The sequence below is a fragment of the Chiloscyllium plagiosum genome, chromosome 4, assembly GCF_004010195.1.
Source record: "Chiloscyllium plagiosum isolate BGI_BamShark_2017 chromosome 4, ASM401019v2, whole genome shotgun sequence".
NCBI classification, from domain to species: domain Eukaryota; kingdom Metazoa; phylum Chordata; class Chondrichthyes; order Orectolobiformes; family Hemiscylliidae; genus Chiloscyllium; species Chiloscyllium plagiosum.
Window position 1 is genome coordinate 107955899 of NC_057713.1, and position 21259 is coordinate 107977157.

The 21259-nt window shown below is 38.8% G+C and overlaps 1 protein-coding gene across 29 annotated transcripts in view; it reads left to right on the forward strand.

Annotated features, from left to right (window-relative positions):
* clasp2 (cytoplasmic linker associated protein 2) overlaps positions 1-21259 on the forward strand; it is a 320784-nt gene that overhangs the window by 274458 nt on the left and 25067 nt on the right. For 27 of the 29 annotated variants that reach the window (XM_043688861.1, XM_043688864.1, XM_043688871.1 and 24 more), the window contains 3 exons: positions 3374-3530; positions 8044-8263; positions 17430-17623. In XM_043688861.1, coding sequence (XP_043544796.1) covers positions 3374-3530; positions 8044-8263; positions 17430-17623 — 571 coding nt within the window. Of the gene's footprint in view, positions 1-3373; positions 3531-8043; positions 8264-10017; positions 10096-17429; positions 17624-18714; positions 18802-21259 lie in introns of those variants that run through there. The other 2 variants (XM_043688884.1, XM_043688883.1) reach the window with 2 other exon arrangements.

Here is a 21259-nt window from a genome sequence, read left to right on the forward strand (position 1 = left end):
TCTGTGGGACTTTGACTTTGTTGAGCTGTTTTTCTTTGACAACGTATCTATTTCACATTCTCTTCATCTCTTGCTTGAAAGCCTGGTAGAATGGTTTGGCGTTGATGACTTTGAATTAGCTGTTTAAAGTCCACTTTAACTAAATCAACACATCTCACCTGCGTAAGCTGAGCTTTTCCCCAATCAAGAGCCTTGATTTTGGTCTATCTTTATTCTTTTCCATAAATGTAACTGATTTATGATCACATCCACCAAAATATTCCACAGCTGAATCCATTCCACGTGCCCAGCTTATTTCTTTAAAATAAGTATAGTACCATTTTTTCTCTTGGTGGCTTCCTAAATACAGGTTATAAACCTTCACCTAAATGCAGTTTAAGAAATCTGCTCCATCTGTGCCTTTCTTAGTTAATATTAGGAGAGCTAAAGTTCTCCATTCTTTACTGTACTATTGAAGTGCCTTACTTGCAGAAAATGCTTTGTACAAGCATACAAAAAAGAAACAGATAGGAGACCTTTGACATCTTGAGCCTGCTCCACCTTTCACTCAATCATGGCTGATTTAGTTGTGTTACAAATTCCACATTCACATTTAACCATAATAACTCAATACTCTTTCCTAATAAGAATCTATCCACCTCTGTCTTAAAAATCCTCAATGACCCTGCTACACTACCTGCTGAGGAAGAATCTTCCAAGGTTGCAAAATCTTCTGAGACAAAAACATTTTCCTCAGTCATTTCTAACAACAGTCCGAAAGTTTCTATTTTCATTTTACTGATTCAAGCTTTTGATTTCTATAAATTTTAATTGATTTCAAACTCCCATAATGACTACCATGAAGGCATTTGAGCATATGTTCTGACTATTGGTCCAGACCTCTGGATTATTAGACAAGGACCATAACCACTGTATTGTCGTTGACTTTACCCTCTACATCGGGGAGACAAACTGCTCAGTTGCATAGTGGTTCAGGGAACATGTTTGGTCCACCTACACCAAGCACTCAGCCAACCTGTGGCCAACCCCCCCCACCCCCACTTCCCTACCCCCCCCCCCCCCAAACAAAAAGGACATATAATTCCTTCACCGCCAAATCAAGATCAAAGCCATCTGCCAGCTGGAGGAAGAACATGTCACCTTCTGCCTCAGGACCCTACAACCACTGCTAGGAAGACAAAGACAGAAAAAGAATACTGGTAGAATAGTTGTGGCCAATAAGGTGGCGGTTGAACTGTAATGTCAGAAAATGTGAGGTTTTTCTCTTTGGTTGTAAGAATGGAAAAACAGAATAGTTTTAAGAAGTTTAAGAGTGGTAAATATTGGAACAATTGGGTACAATAGTGCAAAGAACACCAAGTTGGCATACACGTACAGCGTACAATTTTGAAGGCAAACTGCAAGTTGTTTTTAATTGCAATGACACAGGTTTACAAAAACAAAGTCTTCTTACAATTGAACAGGGTTACGGAGAATGAAGAACTAAAAGTAGCTCTCATGAAATTAATGGCACTGCAAGTTAATAAATGTTCTGGACCTTATGACCCAAATCTCGAAGTGTTAGAAGAGGTGGCTGTAAAGGTAGTGGAAGTATTGATAATCAACTTTCAAAATTCTATAGATTCTGGAATGGCCAGTATTAAGGTTAACTGCACTATTTAAGAAAAGAGGGAAAGAGAAAATTAGAAACTACAGACCTGTCAACCTGACACCACTAGTAGGGAAAACGTGAGAATCTATTACAAAGAATGTGATAACTGGATAATTAAAATATAATGGTAGAATTACGCAGAGTTAGAATAGCTTTATGAAAAGGAAATAACATTTGATAAGCCTGTTGAAATACATTAATGATGTAGTTAGTAGAATAGATGAGGAGGAACCAGTAGATGTGGTGTATCTGATTTTTAGAAGATTTTAAATAAGATCCCATACACAAGGCTAGTAAACAAAATTAAAACACATGGGATCGGGTGTAATTTGCTAGCATTGATTGAAAATTGGCTTACAAAGAGAACAGAATAGGAATAAGCAAGTAATTCTTACCAGTGAGATACTTCAAGGATCAGTGGTTGGACCTCAGCTATACACAATCTATTTCAATGATTTGGACATGGGAAACAATACAGTGTAATGTGGAGACTGGACTGGGTGAGGTTGAGAGTTATGAGGAAGATGCAAAGAGGTTTCAAGAGGGTTGGACAGATTAGGTGCCTGTGCAAAAACATGGCAGGCGAAATTATGTGTGAAAAAATGATAACTTATCAATTTTGGTAAGAAAAACAAATTTACATGTTTTTTTTAATTAGCAAGAGATGGAAGTGTTCAAAGGGATCTGGATGATGCTACAGTTCATGGACTTATGAAACACATGCAAATACAAGAAGCAATTATGAAAGCATCTGTTAACTTTTATTGCAAGAGGATTTGAATACAGGAGCAAAGAGGCCTTGATGAAATAGCACCCTCTCCTGTGGAGGCTCACTCTTTGAGTGCATTGAAGATAGAGATCAAGAGATTTCTTAGTGGGCGGCACGGTGGCACAGTGGTTAGCACTGCTGCCTCACAGCTCCAGAGACCCGGGTTCAATTCCCGCCTCAGACGACTGACTGTGTGGAGTTTGCACGTTCTCCCCGTGTCTGCGTGGGTTTCCTCCGGGTGCTCCGGTTTCTTCCCACAGTCCAAAAGATGTGCAGGTCAGGTGAATTGGCCATGCTAAATTGCCCGTAGTGTTAGGTAAGGGGTAAATGTAGGGGTATGGGTGGATTGCGCTTCGGCGGGTCGGTGTGGACTTGTTGAGCCGAAGGGCCTGTTTCCACACTGTAATCTAACCTAATCTTGATATAAGATATCAAAGAATATGGGGATAGGAATGAAAATGGCTTTGAAATTATAGATAATCCACAATCTAATTTACTGGAAGTCAGAGGATCAAATGATCTACCTTGCTACTATTTCCCTAAATTTCTAACCATAGTTTCTCTGATTTAACCATGTAACTAAAGTACCTTATTCCATCAACTTTCTGTATTCTGTAAGGCCTTCAGATCCTTCCAAAGCGCAGTGCCCAAAATTGGATATGATGTTCTTTGTGGAGCTGAAAATGTGTTGCTGGAAAAGCACAGCAGGTCAGGCAGCATCCAAGGAACAGGAGAATCAACGTTTCGGGCATGAGCCCTTCTTCAGGAATCCTGCTCCTTTGATGCTGCCTGACCTGCTGCGCTTTTCCAGCAACACATTTTCAGCTCTGATCTCCAGCATCTGCAGTCCTCACTTTCTCCATGATATTCTTTGTGGCCAAGCTAAAATATTTAGTCAACAGAAACCTCTACAATAAAACTTTCAAAGTTCATGCTTTTTGTCCTGTCAACAGTGCATTCAGCTATGATGCAGAGAACATGAATTCCGAAGAAATATACTGCTCTCTTCGGGGAATGACTGAAGCAATCCAGAATTTTAGTCTCCTTAGTCAAGAAGAAATGAATGAACCTTTGAGACGGGATGCTAAAAAAGATGAGGATGGAGAACTGGTAAATATTTAACTACTTTTCTTAAAAGGTATTTGATCTTTCCTAATGTCAGTTTGGAGAGGGTGTTTCTTGGACAAGTCAAAAATATGTAGTATTCCCACTACTGTTTCTCTTGCACCCTCTCCCCCTCAAAATGGCTGAAAGTTCTAATGCATAATTGAAGTATAAGGACAATTTCCAACTCTTGAGTTAATTGAACTGGATCTATGTCTGAGATGCCACCAATAGCATGAGTATTCCAGATGAAGAGTGGGAAAATCATCTCTGTAAGTCTCATACAAACGAACACATGGCAAATGTAAAGGTAACGTTAGCATAATGCTTGACTATATAATGCTTTCCTCAGTGAAATAGCCTTAGTTGAATTTTCAGTGCATTAATATCCTTTTTAACTAGAGGAGTTCCAAATATCTTTGTAATTTAAATGTTTTGGATTTACTTTAAATTGGTTCTGATGTAAATGCATTTACAGAATAATAAGTGTTAAGTAATCCTTGTGAAATTAATTTGTCTTCCTGTGCTGATGGAGCTTAAATTGTTTTGCAATTTATCTAGATTTCCACTGAAGCTCTTAATTGGCCCTTTGGAATACAATTAACTTCCATTATAATATTTACAAGAGCAATGTAGCAACCACCAGCAAATTGAACAATGACTTAATTTCACAATATGTTTCATTTAAACTACACTATGAGAATCAAACAAGACATTATCTACCTGGGAAAGCCAGATGATTGTTACCTTGTGGTGAAGTCCTGAATTAGAACAACAAATTCAGTAAGCTGGTTTGTAAATCAGGTTGGAGTTGAGAGACTATTTTTGACTACATAAATATGATTTTTAAGTATAAATATATTTTGGCTTATACAAGAATTACTTTACATGTAACTTGAATTTGATAGTTGAAATGTGGGAATATGTAGCATGACGTGAAGGTAAGTGGTCTTATAAGACAATGGTTGGCTACCCTTGGTGAATAGCACTCATGGCAAGGTCTTCAAAACAAATTTTCTTCAATCAATAAGCCCATATATAACTGCATAACAAACTAAATTTAGCCCACAGGCTTGAGGAGCTTGCCAGTGATCAGAATAGATCATAGATATCTAAATGCTCTTGAGCATCATGAATGGAGGCAATATAATGCCAACATATTTAACTGTGCAAAATAAAAACCAAAAGAACTATGGATGCTGTAAGTTAGAAACAAAAATAAAATTTCTAGGAAAACTCAGCAGGTCTGGCAGCATCTGTGCAGAGACATCAGAGTTAATGTTTCAGGTCTGGTAACTGTTCTGAGGAAGAGTTATTGGACCCAAGACGTTAACTCTGATTTCTCTTCACAGATGCTGCCAGATCTGCTGAGCTTGTTCAGCAACTTCTATTTTTATAATTAAATGTGTATGGTGCTCACATTTTGAGAGGTTTTCATGTATTTCAATAATTCATTCATAAATCAACTAAGTTGGATAACTTGTTTTCCTTAACTTAATAAGGAATTATATTCTGTATGTTCTTTGCTCCCTCTAGTTGTTTTATATATATTGTACTTAATTGTTTCAAATAGGTTCCCTGTGGCTATCAAATAATTAAATTTTGACTGAGGGGATTTCCAATTTAAATACTAAGAACAGGTATCAGTGGAGTAGAAATAGAGCAAATATTTCCTGTAATGGAGAAAACCAACACAAGGGATCATAACATTTAAATTAGAGTTAGACTATTCAAGAGTGAATCTGGTAACACCTTTTCAAATCCAGACTGATGAATATCTAACACCTAAAAGGTGTGGATTTTGAGCCATTTGAAATTTAAGACTGAGATCAACAGGTTGTTATTATTTTAGAATAACAAGATCTGCAGAACAACTGGATTAATTAGAGCTGAAGTACAGATCCGCCATGATAGAACTCAAAATGCTGAATGACCTCTTCTTGTCTTTGAGATATTGATGGGGAACCTGCATGGTTCAAGAACATGTCTGTCTTCCCTTTGTAATTTGTACAGGTGTCTTGTCGTAGAATTTCACAACATGGAAAGAGGCCCTTCAGCCAATCGTGATGCGGCAATCAACTATCATTTACAATAGTCCGACTTTCCAACACTTCTAATCAACCTGTTCAGAGATGTTGTTTATGCAGCTTTTGAGTAGATGGGTCTTGACCTGGTTCTCCTGGTCCAGAGGTAGAGATACGGCCATTGCACCATAAGAACCCTCAAGCCAGTACCTCGTATGCTGTGACACTTCAAGTAACCATCCACATGTTGTTTAATGTTGTGATGATTCTCACTGCTACCATTCTTGCAGGCACTGAGTTCTAAACACTCACCAAATTTTGAATGAATTTTTTTTCCCTAAGTTCTCTCTGAACCACCTGCCCTTTACCTTAAATTATTGCTCACTAGTTATTGATTCTTCTTACCCACCCTATCTATGCCCTTCATTATTTTTGTACACAATTTTGTTAAATTATACAAGTGCATAAATCATAACAGGTGACTGGAAATAAGTTAAATCCAAAAAATGAAATTACTTGCTCCTCAGAATATCCAGCAGGTTCTGTTCCCAAATACTGAATGATGCCGACATTTGTACGCTTATAGTCCCAAGTTTTATATTCTCCTCTCAGAAGATGCATGCACATCTAGATGCATACTATATCCTAGTAACATTGAAAATTACCAAAGTACAGATGCATTTTACTATACCTCTAAGCCTGCCGAATTAAGCATAACAACACTGTTCTAAAAAGAGCTGGGGATGTCGAGAACAATATGCTGTGGAACCAACTCAGGAATGAAGAAGGGGGGCATATGTCAGGTATAAACAACTGGGATCATTTGAATCTCTTGAAGCGTACAAGGAAAGTAGGGGCATTCTTAAGAGAGCAAAAATCAGGAAGACAAAAAGGGGATATGAGATAGCTTTGGCATATAAGGTTAAGGATGATCCAAAGAGATTCTACGAGTGAATTAAAGGCAAAAGAGCAATTAGAGAGAGAGAATAAGGCCCCTTTATAGATAAACAAGGATGTCTATGTGTGGAATCACGGGAGATGGGAGCGATACTGAACAAATACTTTGCTTCAGTATTTACTGTGGAGAAAGACGTAGAAGCTTAGGAACTCAGGGAAATAAATATTGTCTTGAAAAGAGTCCACATTACAGAAGAGGAAGAGCTAGAGGTCTTAAAGTATAAAGGTAGAGAGATCTCCAGGACTGGATCAAGTGTATCCAGGACATTGTGGGGCCACTTGCAGAGATATTGTATCATCTATAGCCACAGATGAAGTACTGGAAGGTGGCTAATGTTGTGGATTGACCTAAGAAAGGCTGCAAGAAGCCTGTGAACTATCGACCAGTGAGTAAGTTGTTCGAGGGGATTCTGAGACACAGCATTTACGTGTATTTGGAGAAGCAAAGACTGATCAGGGATATTCAGCATGGCTTTGTGCATGGAAATCGTGTCATAAAGTCATAGCAATGTACAGCATGAAAGTCGACCCTTCGGTCCAACTCGTCCATGCCAACCAGACATCCCAACCTAATCTAGTCCCACCTGCCAGCAGTTGGCCCATATCCCTCTAAACCCTTCCTCGTCATATACCCATCCAGATGCCTTTTAAATGTTGCAATTGTACTAGCCTCCACCACTTCCTCTAGCAACTCGTTCCATTCACACACCACCCTCTGCGTGAAAAAGTTGCCCCTTAAGTCTCTCTTATATATTTTCCCCTCTCACCCTAAACCTATGCCCTCATTCTGGACTCCCCCATCCCAGGGAAAAGACTTTGTCTGTTTACCCTATCCATGCCTCTCATGATTTTATAAACCTTTTATAAGGTCACCCCTCAGCCTCCGATGCCCCAGGGAAAACAGCCCCAGCCTATTCCTCCTCTCCCTATAGCTCAAATCCTCCAACCCTAGCCACATCCTCGTAAATTTTTTCTGAATCCTTTCAAGTTTCACAAAATCCTTCCAGTAGGAAGGAGACCAGAGTTGTACACAATATTCCAAAAGTGGCCTGAACAACATACTGTGCAGCTGCAACGTGACCTCCAAACTCCTATACTCAATGCTCTGACCAATAAAGGAAAACACTACCTTTACTATCATAACTACCTGCGACTCCACTTTCAAGGAGCTATGAACCTGCACTCCAAGGTCTCTGTTCAGCAAGGTCTCCCTTGGACCTTATCATTAAGTGTCTAAGTCCTGCTAAGATTTGGTAATTTAGAAATATTGATGCTGAGTTCAGTTCAAGTGAAATGCCATTTGGGACCATTAACCCTTTGCTCATTGAGTTGAGAAGTACTTATTTACTGGGTTTCCACATTAAGAGTGGACATGTTGACAAGGTATCAATGACTTGATTTTACAAATGAATGATCATTTGAAACAGATCACTCATAACTGGACATAAAGAGACACTTTGGTATGGGTGAATAGTGGTATTCCTGAATTTAAACTATGGTTCCACTAATGATACTTATTTTTCCACATCGTTCTTTAGGCCATTGGTGGAGTTAGCGATATTCGGGGAGGCGGTGATGCCACTGACTCAGGGCGAACTTCTCTGGATAATAAAACATTACTGGTGAACACCACACCCCAACGTAGTAGCTCACGATCACGTGATTATAATCCTTATAATTATTCTGATAGCACTTCTGTCAATAAGTCTGCCTTAAAGGAAGCCATGTTTGATGATGATGCTGAACAATTTCCTGATGGTAAGTAGCAAACAGATTTCAGGATTCAGTACTTTACTTTTGCGATAGTACATTGTTCTCAGAAGCTCATTATCTAATGGTCTATTGTTAGAAGTTTCTGTATTCAACTTTAAAACTGAAAAGGTCATTTAAATATTATTAACTAATGAATATAATGGAAAAGTGCTTTAACATTAAAAGCAAATGGTATTCACCTGGACAAATTAATAGAAATCATAGCTTACAAAATAAATGAATTGTACATGATTGCCACATTTTTTTGTCCAAGCTCTATACGGTGACTCAGATTTATGAATTTGGTGATAAGTAAACCTGATACATTAAAATTGGATACTTTAAGACATGGTAGCTGACACCATAAGTTGTCTCTTATCAGGTGGACAACCGCCTGTTGAAGGAGCAGCACTCCGAAAGCTAGTGCTTCCAAATAAACTTGTTGGACTGTAACCTGATGTTGTGTGATTTTTAACTTTGTACACCCCAGTCCAACACCGGCGTCTCCACATCTTGCCTTTCATAGACCTACGTTTACAATTCACTCTGCCATTTAACACTCCTGCCATCCTACCTTATATCACATTTTTATAATCTCCAGCCCTCTGGCTGATCTCTTGTACTTTTTCTTTTCAATGTCCACAGTGAAATACTTCTCTTTCATGGAATAGATTTTACAAACTTCGCATGAAGCTGATTGTAGTTTTACTTTTAGAAAAACCAAAATGGAATCCACTTCCACCCACCTGCATAAGGCCATCTGCTTGTGCTACATATTTCTGTCCCTTTTTGTAATCTCCATGCAGATGGCCTGTCAGATCAGACTCCATGTCATTGTAAAACAATTTCTTCATTCTGAAGATTCTTTTACAACAAGGGCATTGTTCAGGCCATGCAATTGTGTGGGACCCTGAGCATATTGAAGACACAAGTGGATGCAATTCCCTTGTCTCTTCAATAGTATCAACCATTGGTGGAAGGAGTCATTGGTCAGCCCTGGCAGATTGAACTCTCACTTTAACATCCTCTATTGTGCACAACTGGTCTGTAAGGATCTACTTCACCATCTATGACAATTTGCAGCCAGAAATGTATTGTTGTGGCCAACATGGGTTTGAAATTTGCTGCACTTAGACTGAATTCTACTAGATAAGTGAGAATTCTGAACAAGCTCAATTGCAAATCCGTTACCTGGCAATACTTTTGCAAAATACGAGTGTGAATTACAATGCCTCTAAAAATAAACCTCTTATAACCCTTGATTCCTTTGTAAATTTTAACAAAAAGCTCTTGTCTAGCTCAACCTTGAATATATTCAATGGCACAGCCTCCAGTGCTCTATGTGGAAGTAAATTCCAAGCATTAACAGTTCTGAGAGAAGTTCTTCATGATCTCTGTCTTAAATGGGAGAACTCTTAATTTTTGGACTGTGACCTCGTTCTAGATCTCCCTACCAGGGGAAATATTCTGTCAGCATCTAACCTATGAATATCCTTCAGAATCTTACATTTTTCTTAAAACAGGAATCAGCTTTATACATCTTATAGAGTCATAGAGATGTACAGCATTCTATAAACTGTTTCAAATGCACATCTATCCTTCCTTAAGTGAGGAGACCAAAGTGTATACAGTAGATATGGTTTCACCTTTACAACTGTAGCTTGGAAGCTTACCTTCTTTAATACTTCACACCCCACCTGTTTCGAAATCTGAAGAAGGGTCACAGGACTGGAACCATTAACTCTGCTTTCTATACACAGATGCTGCCAGACCTGCTGAGTTTCTCCAACAATTTCTTTTTTGCTTGCTCCAAGAAGCACCATCAACTTCCTTTTGAGGTAGGTATAACTTCAACTAGTGAATTTTGTTTCCCCTGGTTCCAATTTTCTCTCACCTCCGATTGTAGTAAACAGTAATGACGACAGATTTAAGTCTGATGTCACATGCTGAGGTAATTTAGAAGATCTGAGTTCAAACAGATTTTAGTTTTTTTACTTGCACCCGAAGAATTGTAAATGTCGGTGAGAGAAATCGTGCCAAGCAAAGAAGTAATCTTCAAAGAAATGCAACTAATGAAATGAACATGCTGATTTCATGAGTAATGCTATTAATGACCACGAATGAATGTGTCCAACCTTAGCAACAATTTGAACCAAAAGTTCTACACACTTCGTCACAGATATACCATCAGATTGAGAATAAAAAGCTGCTAACACAGATTGGGGACTAGGTGTCATGGAGTTCCAAATGACATCCAAAACTTCTGGACAGTTTTAATCCACTCATGGGAAGTGGACATCACTGGCTGGGCAGAATTTATTGCCCATCTCTAGCTGCTTTGAGAAGGTGGCATTGAGCTTACCTTCTTGAACCACTGTAGTCCATGTGCTGTAGGTAGACCCACATTGCTTTTCAAGAGGAAATTCAAGGATTTTTGATCCAGGAACAGTAAAAGATATATTTCCAAGTAAGAATGCTAAGTAGCTTGGAGGGGAACTTGCACTTGGTGGTGTTCCCATGTATCTGCTGCTGTTGTCCTTCCAGATGAAGAAGTCGTGGGTTTGGCTGGTACTGTCTGAGGAGTTTTGGTGAATTCCTGCACTGCATCCAATAGATAGTACACACTACTACTGAGCACATTCAAGCAGGCTGCTTTGTCCTGGATGGTGTCATGCTACTTGTGATGTTGAACCTCCACTCACCCAGGCAAGTGGGAGTATTCTATCATACTCTTGACTGTGCCATGTAGATGGTTTAGGGAGTCAGGACGTGAGTTTTTGACTTGCTCTTGTAGCCACTGTATTTATATGGTGAGTCCAGTTGAGTTTCTAGTGAATAGTAAACCCCCAGAATATTGATAGTTTGGGACTCAGTGATGGCAATACCATATTAAGAGGTGCTCATTAAATTGTCTCTTGTTGGGGATGGTCATTGTCTGGCATTTATGTGGCATGAATGTTACTTGCTACTTGTCAACCCGAGCCTGGATATTATCCAAACCTTATTGCATTTTTGAGCATGGACTACTTCAGAATCTGAGGAGATGTGAATTCTGTTGAGCATTATGCAACATTCACAAGCATCCCACTTCTGACCTGATGATAAAGAGAAGGTAATTGATGAAGCCACTGAAGATGATTGGGCCTAGGACACTATGAGGAGAAAGTGAGGACTGCAGATGCTGGAGATCAGAGCTGAAAATGTGTTGCTGGAAAAGCGCAGCAGGTCAGGCAGCATCCAGGGAACAGGAGAATCGACGTTTCGGGCATAAGCCTGAAGAAGGGCTTATGCCCGAAACGTCGATTCTCCTGTTCCCTGGATGCTGCCTGACCTGCTGCGCTTTTCCAGCAACACATTTTCAGCATAGGGCACTATCCTAAGGAACTTCTGCAGAGATCTCTTGGAGCTGAGATAACTGACCATCATACATGCCAGGTATGATTCCAACCAATGGAGAGTTTACCCCCTGATTTTCATTGATTCCAATTTTGCTAGGACCCTTTGATGTCAAGGGCTGTCACTTGTCTTCACGTCTGGAATTCAGTTTTTTTTTGTCCATGTTTGAACCATGTTAATGAGGTCAGGGACTGAATGGCCCTGTTGGAACCAAAACTGGATCAAGAATATTTGGCCTGGTCTGCTGAACCAGGATACTGAAAAAAAAGTTCCTGTTTCAACAGGACTGCCATCATCTACAAAGGGAATTTGAGATTAAAGATCCTCAAGATACTGCAACTGAACAACTGCCTGTTTCAACAGAAAAGGCATCCTCCATGAGAGAGATCCAAGAAATTAAAGATCCTCCAGTTTAAAGGTATTTTCAGATGTCACCTGTGTAAACACCACAAGATATTGGACAAGCAATGTCAGCTTCAAATACTGTCTCATTAGACATAACAGAAGAAAATCTCCTTCAAACTCCCTGATTCAAACATAAAAGCACCAGAATCTGAATCTATCCATTATAAATAGAAATAGAAAATGTTGGAGAAACTGTGCAGGTCTGACATCATCTGTTGACTGAGAATGAGAGTTGACATTTTGATTCATTCAGAACTGAACAAAGGTGGAAAAGTCAAAGGGTTTTATGTCGTTGAAAGGGGGAGGGGCAAGTGGAATAGAAGGGCTGTTTGGAGAGATTGGAGATCAAAGATGTCACAGAACAAAAGGCAAAACATGTCTTAATGGTTATAGAGAAAAAAAGGCATAGATCCAGAGTAAGTGCTAATAACAAAATAAAGGTGTGCTCATGCTGAAAACAAAACCATCAAAAAACAAGTGCCCTGCTCTTGAGATTCCAAAATGCCAGGAGACCAGATCTGATGCAGTAGCTGTTCTAATACAAAGAAAAGGACACTAATGAATTAAAAGCATGTTACTGTGGATGTTGGAGATCTGCAATAAAATAACGATGAAGTGCTGGAGAAACCCAACTGGCCTTGCAACATCTGTGAAGAGACAAGAATTCTGGGGTAGAATTATATTGGACTCAGAAAATGTGTTTCTCTCTCCGCAGATGCTGCCAGCCCAACTAAATTAATCTTTGCTGGGATCATACTATGGATACTTTTCTCTACCCCATTTTAGTATAACGTCCAAGACTGTTCCACATTACTTCTGAATAAGTAATTGCATTCAAAACATTAATTTGTTTCTCTCTACATGGATCTTGCCAAACCTTTTGAACTTCTCCAACATTTTTGTTTTTATTTTCAAACCTTCAGCATTTATCTTTATTAGCACTATCCATCCCCACACCAACAAATTGGTAACCTTTAAGTAAAAAAAAATAATTTTAAAGTCTAACCTCCTACTTGACAAAAAAAATTCTGATTAGTTTTTTCACTTTTCTATAATGAATGATTGCATGAGACATTTCTAATGTAGATCTTGAATTGAAGTGACGTTGCTGCGTAATCCAGTTAGAAGAGAAAAATGTTTTGGTGCAATTAGCAGTCATCTTTGGCACACATTGGAAAAACTTTGACCTGTTCTGAGTTGGAGCAAAAAATACTGTTGTATTAGTTGTGCGTAAAGGATGTAGTGGTTTTAGGAACTTTTTCAAGAAAAGTGAGTTGACATCCATGTTGTCAAGATTATATTCCTTGAATAAATCTGCCTATATTTCTTAATTCCTTGACCCTCAGGCCGTATTAGTTCTTAGCTGAAATATTCCATTCTAAATGGCAAAATAAAGTGCCTTTCAACCCACGCAAGAATGTTTGTTTCTTTTAATTTTCTGTTGCTTTACTCTTTTTTTCCCCAAAGTGGGGCTTGTGAAAGGATAATTGCATACTTCATGATGATCTAAACTTTGGAGTTGGTAGTCAATGTGTTATCATTGCAATGTTCTGCTGAGAATTACTGTTATAAGCTGCAAATCTGGAAGAGCTGCTAGAACAAATTGAGAGATCATATTAATAAATTTGGTTATTTTGATGTTCTGTGCTTCCAAGATTGTTTTTAGTATGCAATACCTTTTATGTAAAGATAACTCCTGGAAGGAAATATTTTTATTGCTTTAGTGGATTGATGTATCTCTGCTACACATGGAAAAGTAGTATTTTCAATAGTAAATTAACACTTCATTAGTTTAACTTCACGAATACCAAACAGTACACACATTGTGTTGTACATTTATAAATATCTAGTTTTTACTGGGTTTCTTTCAAGGTCATAATGAATGAAAATTATGTCAGCATATGAAACTGCTGTACCAGTATTTGATATCTTCTGTTGACATGTTAGCATCACAAACATCGAATCAGGTAATACTTCGTTGACAAAACATTTTGTCTAGCAGATGCAGTTTTCAAAATGTGACAACAGCATGAGTTAATACAATTCTCTCTGTACTCCGTGTTCTCTGGACCTCCAAAAGGGTTAGTTGGTTTTTTTACAATCTGGAAAATTATAGGAACAGATATTTGCACCTGCTCCTTTCTGGAAGACTGCACTCATGCCTCAGTGATTTTCTTTCCAAAGAGTCCTTTGTGCAAATTTTATTGTAGAATTAAAACGTTAAGTTGATTTTGCTTTTTTTTTGTACATTTTGATATTTCTTAATATTATTGCTTCTTTATTGCCATTAACTGCATGTTAGCCTTAAGTACTAACAACATTCTATAAAATATGATAGCTAGGTACTACAATTATTTACTTGTTGATGTGACCCTGGTTTCACCCTCGATTGTCATACCAGAGGTGGTTGTCCCAGATTTTAATCTGCAGATCTCCTCCAATATAATGAACAGTGGTTCAGACAGGCATTTCACAGCAGAGTTAACAAGCTCACTGATCATTATGGCAGTTCCTGATCTTTTGGCTTAAAATGGAGATGTGTTGCCTGCTTTTGGTCGTACATCAGTACCTGTGACATGTGTCTTTCTCTATTTACTGTGAATAAATCATTTGGTATTAGTGGGAATTCTCTTGATCCATTGGTATTCTAGATTTAATCATAGAGATCAAAAGCACCCTTCTGCCCCTCCATCAATACTGGTCAAAACCAACCACCTAACCATTCTAAATTCCATCTTCCAACACTTAATCCATAGCCTTGTGCGTCTTGGCATCGCAAGTGCCAATTTAAATACTACTTAAAGGTTTTCTGCCTCTACCACCCTTACAGCCAGAGAGTTCCAGATTCCCACCATGCACACCCACCCACCCCTTTTCCCCGAACCCTTCTGCCCCATTCTTTAAATCCGTACCTTTGGCTATTGATACCTCCATCAAGGAATCCTTCTTATCCATCCTATATATGTCCATTATACGTTTACACATCTCAATCTGTTCCCATTCAAGCTACTCTGCTGTTTTTTTTAAAAAAAAGCTCCAGTCTGTCCAATTTCTCCTCCACAAGTGACTGAAACTGTCCAGCCGAGGCAGCGTCATGGTAAATTTTCTATGGTCCCTCTCCAGTGCAATCACATCCTTCCTTTAATATGAATTCCAGAACTGTGCACAGTACTCCAGCTATGGTCTAACCAATTTTTATATGGTTTCAGCATAACCTTCCAGTTCTGAAATTCTATGCCCCAGCGAATAAAGCAATTTATTTGTTTATGTAGCACCTATACTATAATGAAATGTCCCAAAATGCTTCAAAGGAGAGTTGTGCGGCAAAATTTGGCAATGACCCACATAAATGTATACAATTACAAGAGGAGCAGTCGGAATTAAGTAAGAGAGTCTATCATCTTTATAAACAGGTCAATAGCTCGGCTTAGATGTGGAATAATTGGTAAAAGGATTGGTGGGAGATTGAGAGAACTTTTCATTCAAAAGGTGGGTGGCATCTGGAACTCAATGCCTCAAAAAAGGGGTAAACACAGAAACCATTTAAATAATATTTGAATGAGCACCTTAAATGCCAAACCTACAAGGTTATAGGGAAAAAGCTGGAAACTGCAATTAGGCTGGATAGCTTATTATTGCCTGACACAAACTCAATGGGATAAATAGCTTGCTTCTGTTCCTTAAATTTTCTACATTTCTATCTGGTGACATTTTAATAGATGATCAATAAGATCAAAAAGATAGATTTGAAATATTATCTAAAGGAAAGATCGGCAGGAGAATTAGTGAAATTCCAGAATTTAGGCTCTTGGTAGCTGAAGGCACAACTACTGATGATAGAGCAATTAAAATTGAAAGGCTCAAGAGGTCAGAATTATAGGACTATACATATCTCCGAAAATGGGGTTGGAAGAGGTCACAGAAAAAGAGAGGTACAAGGTCATGGAGAGATCTGTAAATGATGTAAAGCTTCAGCTCAAGGTGTTGTTGGAATCGGGTCCTCATGGTCTTCATGATGAGTAAGGACTTAATCTGGATGAAGGCAGAGATAACTAGTTTTGAACAACCTCGAGTTTATGAAGGGTAGAACCAGGGTGCAACCAGGAGTTGTTTGGAGTAGTACAGTCTAGACATAACAAATTAATAACTGAGAGTCTCAGCAGATAATAAATGCTAATAACTTTGGGTAAACTGCAACCAGAGATAGCCACATCCCTTGAATAAATGAAAAGAAAATTCCCTGACTGGCAAAATTGTCAGATAGATAACATTATGAGCAGTGTATGTGAAGGCATAAAATTGGAAATTGTTCGAGTAAGTGAGTACACAAATCTTTAGAAAAATGAGGTACTATCTTGGACATTCACAAAATAGATCAACTGGAAAACAAAAGCTTATGAACAGAACAAATAAACATAGAAATAGGCGCAGAATTAGACCATTCTGCCTGTGCCCCTTCACTGCCATTCAATAAAATAATGGTGGATCGGTTCATAGAGTCGAGGTCCAAAGAAACTTGAGATTCCATGAACATGGATCATTAAAATACAGAAAGTGAGCAAACATCCAAATGCAATATTAGCCTTTCTATCTGAAGAACTCACCTATCAAGATTTGAAAGTTCAGCTCTGGGTAGACCATACCTTAAGCAGTGAACACTAGGAGAAATATGTTGGCAATGGGTGGAGTATTGGTTCACCATAGTTTCACCCTTGGGAATCAAAGTCTGAGGATATTAAACAAACTAAGGTTGTATTGCCTGGATTTTAGAAGGGAAAGGAATAGTTTGATCAAAGTCTTCAAGATATTAAGAGGAATATGTTAGCTGTGGCAAAACTTTCTGCTCTTTTGTATGTGTAAGACAACAGATACAGTCCAAAAGTTAGACCCAGATCTTTCATATTTCATTTCGAGTGCCATTCTTCCCAATAATGAATGTTTTTCCACAACAAATATTGATCTTTTACAATTTCTTCACATACATTGGGTGCTTAATTTCTTTAAGATCAAAATATGATAGCAATTGAAGAGACATTTCAGGTAGAAGTTGGGATCTCTTGCCTTCAAACTGTAATTGATCTCTGTTCAGTTGTAAATTTGATGTCTGAGAATGGTAGATTTTTGAATTAATGGATAAAGACAAAGGCATATATGTCATTCCATTTGAAACCAACTATGATTTGTTTTTGAGTGGCAAAACATGCTCAAGTTGTCAAGGTAGGGGTTAATAGATTAGAGGTCCATGCCAGTGGTCTTTTACTAATTTTGTACTTCAACAAGTCATTTAAAGGTATTTCTATTCTCAAAATACCAATGATGTTAAAAAATTAAAATCTTAGGCATTAATTGTTATTTAACTTTTTATAAACAGATTCTTCCTTGGACCAGTCTGATTTGGTTGCCGAGCTGCTAAAGGAACTTTCTAATCACAATGAAAGAATAGAAGAACGTAAAGCAGCGATGTATGAACTCCTGAAATCAATTCAGGAAGAGTCACTAGGAGTATGGGATGAACATTTCAAAACTGTTTTGCTGCTGCTTCTGGAGACACTTGGAGATAGGGAGGTTGGTTTTTTTTTAATTTTAAATAGCTATTTTGGCATGCTTCTGTGTTTTCTTTATTTATTTATGTGGTGCTGTTTGTAGATCATTCTTCCATTTGCTCAGCTTGTGCTGCTGGACTCGAGGATTAACAGCAAGGTCCAGAAACCTTAGATATGGATTTTGTAACTGAACATAAAGTGTTTATGCTTTTCATTTTCCCCCTCTATTGGGAAAGCAGCTAAATTCTAGTTAGGATCAAGAGCTCACCGTATGCAGAGTCATGTGCCTAAAATTATAGCTTTCTGTGTGGAGTGGTTCAGCTTTACTCTCAATTTGCTGCAACAACCTACTGCAAAATTCACTTCTGTCCCCATTTATTTTCTTCTTTTTTATATGCAGATTTTTCATTTAAATGGTATCTACCACTAAGGTTAATTATGTTTAGAATATGTTTACGTTCATCTGCCATAATCAAATGTATGTCACAATTTGTCATCACAGTCTGCTCAACTGATATCTCCTGCAGTTATGTTCTGCTGTTTTAATGCTTTGACTTCATGGAGATTGGACTGCAATAGATGATTCTTTGAACAGCAGTTGAGATAGATGAAACGCCAAAAGTCAGGAAAAATGAGCAAAAGCTGAATGCAATGTGAGAAAAGCAAGAAAATGAACAATCTTAGGGAGGAGGACACAGAGTGGATCCACTGTTCCCAAATATGTTTTATTTCCCATGGAAGTTAAGTCTCCTAACTTTTTAATCACTTCTGCACTTCGTACTTCTCCAATTCTAACCTTTTATACTTCACAGCCACCGCATATGTCTGCTACACTCCTCCACCAGTTTCAATGGCAGAGCCTTCAGCTACTTCATCTACCATAGTACTGACACCTATGTCTTTAAAATATTTCTCAAAAAAATACCTTATCAATAAAGACTTCTGTCAAAAGTTTCAAACCATCATAAAAGCAGTAGGAGTCTGGGCAAAATGAACTTGCGATGTAGAGACTTTGGTTATAAGTAGAGGATTTAATTTTTCAGTATTCTCTCCTCAAGTTTAGTGTACCATTGTTGTCTACCACCATAAAGCATAGTCTCTTATCTGTGGCAGGACAGGACAGACTTCTGACAAGACCATAAGATGTAAGTGGATAAGTAGGCTGTTCAGCCTATTGAGTCCACTCCACCATTCATTGAGGTAATGGCTGATCAGATAATCCTCAGCCACATTCTCTGTGGACCATGTGTTTATTTTGGCTTCTGTCTTCCTTTTTATATATTTAAGTAAACTCATTATGTCTGTCTTGATGTTACTTGCAAGTTTACACTCAAAGTTTATATTCACCTTTTTTTGGTCATCTTTGGTTTGATTTAAAATATTCCTAAACATCTGGCTTTCCACTAATCTTCACTTTAGTTTTTCTTCATTTTTGCTGCTATTCTTAATTTCTCTGGTTAGTCATTGTTGATTTATCTCCTTCCGAGGTTCCTTCTTCCTCAATGGGATATATAATTGTGAGCCATGAACTATTTCCTTAAACCTCTACAATTGTTCCTCGATCATCTTTGCTGCTAAACTCCTTTCCCAGTCCACTCCAGCCATCTCTACCCTCATTCCTTTGTACTCTTATGATTCTGACTCAAGTTCCTCCCTCTCAAACTGAGTGCTAAATTTTAGCATGTTGGGCCATTGTTTCAAGGGGATCTTATAAACTGACATCATCTATTAAACAAGCCTCATTACACATTACTAAATCCAAAATAGCCTGGATCTCAAGTTTGATCCACAACAAATTAGAACATAGAACAGTACAGCACAGAACAGGCCCTTCAGCCCACGATGTTGTGCTGACCATTGATCCTCATGTATGCACCCTCAAATTTCTGTGACCATATGCATGTCCAGCAGTCTCTTAACTGTCCCCAATGGCCTTGCTTCCATAACTGCTGCTGGCAACGCATTCCATACTCTCTCAACTCTGTGTAAAGAACCCGCCTCCGACATTCCCTCTATACTTTCCTCCAACCAGCGTAAAACTATGACCCCTCATGTTAGCCATTTCTGCCCTGGGAAATAGTCTCTGGCTATCGACTCTATCTATGCCTCTCATTATCTTGTATACCTCAATTAGGTCCCCTCTCCTCCTCCTTTTCTCCAATGAAAAAAGTCCCTCCAAAGCATCCACATCTTTTTTATAATAGGGCGACCAGAACTGGACGCAGTATTCCAAGTGCGGTCTAACCAAAGTTTTATAGAGCTGCAACAAGATCTCGCGACTCTTAAACTCAATCCCCCTGTTAATGAAAGCCAAAACACCATATGCTTTCTTAAGAACCCTGTTCACTTGGGTGGCCATTTTAAGGGATCTGTGTACCTGCACACCAAGATCCCTGTTCCTCCACACTGCCAAGAATCCTATCCTTAATCCTGTACTCAGCTTTCAAATTTGACCTTCCAAAATGCATCACCTCGCATTTATCCAGGTTGAACTCCATCTGCCACCTCTCAGCCCATCTCTGCGTCCTGTCAATGTCCCGCTGCAGCCTACAAGAGTCCTCTATACTGTCAACGACACCTCCAACCTTTGTGTCGTCTGCAAACTCGCTGACCCATCCTTCAATCCCCTCATCCAAGTCATTAATAAAAATTACAAACAGGAGAGGCCCAAGGACAGAGCCCTGTGGAACACCACACATCACTGACTTCCAAGCAGAATATTTTCCTTCTACTACCACTCGCTGTCTTCTGTTGGCCAGCCAATTCTGTATCCAGACAGCTAAGTTCCCCTGAATCCCCTTCCTCCTGACCTTCTGAATGAACCTATCATGGGGAAACTTATCAAATGCCTTGCTGAAGTCCATATACACCACATCCACAGTTTGGCCCTCATCATCTTTTCTAGTCACATCCTCAAAGAACTCAATAAGGTTTGTGAGGCATGACCTGCCCCTCACAAAGCCATGTTGACTGCATTTTATCAAGTCATGCTCTTCCAGATGGTCATAAATCCTATCCCTCAGAATCCTTTCTAACACCTTGCAGACGACAGACGTGAGACTTACTGGTCTGTAATTGCCAGGGATTTCCCTATTTCCTTTCTTGAAGAGAGGAATTACATTTGCCTCTCTCCAGTCCTCAGGTACGACTCCAGTGGAGAGCAAGGATGCAAAGATCTTCGCAAGTGGCGAAGCAATTGCATTTCTCGTTTCCCAAAGCAGCCGAGAACAACTCTGGTCCAGACCTGGTGACTTGTCAATCTTAATGTTTGACAAAAATTTCAGCACATCAGCTTCCTCTATCTCTATCCATTCCAGCATGCACACCTGATCTTCAAAGGTTTCATTCACTACAAATTTCGTTTCTTTCATAAAGACAGAAGCAAAAAACTCATTTAGGGCTTCCCCTACCTCCTCAGACTCCACACACAAATTCCCTATGCTATCCCTGATTGGCCCTACTCTTTCTTTGACCATTCTCTTATTCCTCACAAAAGTGTAAAATGCCTTTGTGTTCTCCCTAATCCGTTCTGCCAAGCCTTTCTCGTGCCCCCTCCTGGCTCTCCTCAGAACATTTTTAAGCTCCATCCTTGCCTGTCTGTAATACTGTAGAGCTGAGCTTGACCTTAGCTTCCTCCACCTTACGTAAGCTACCTTTT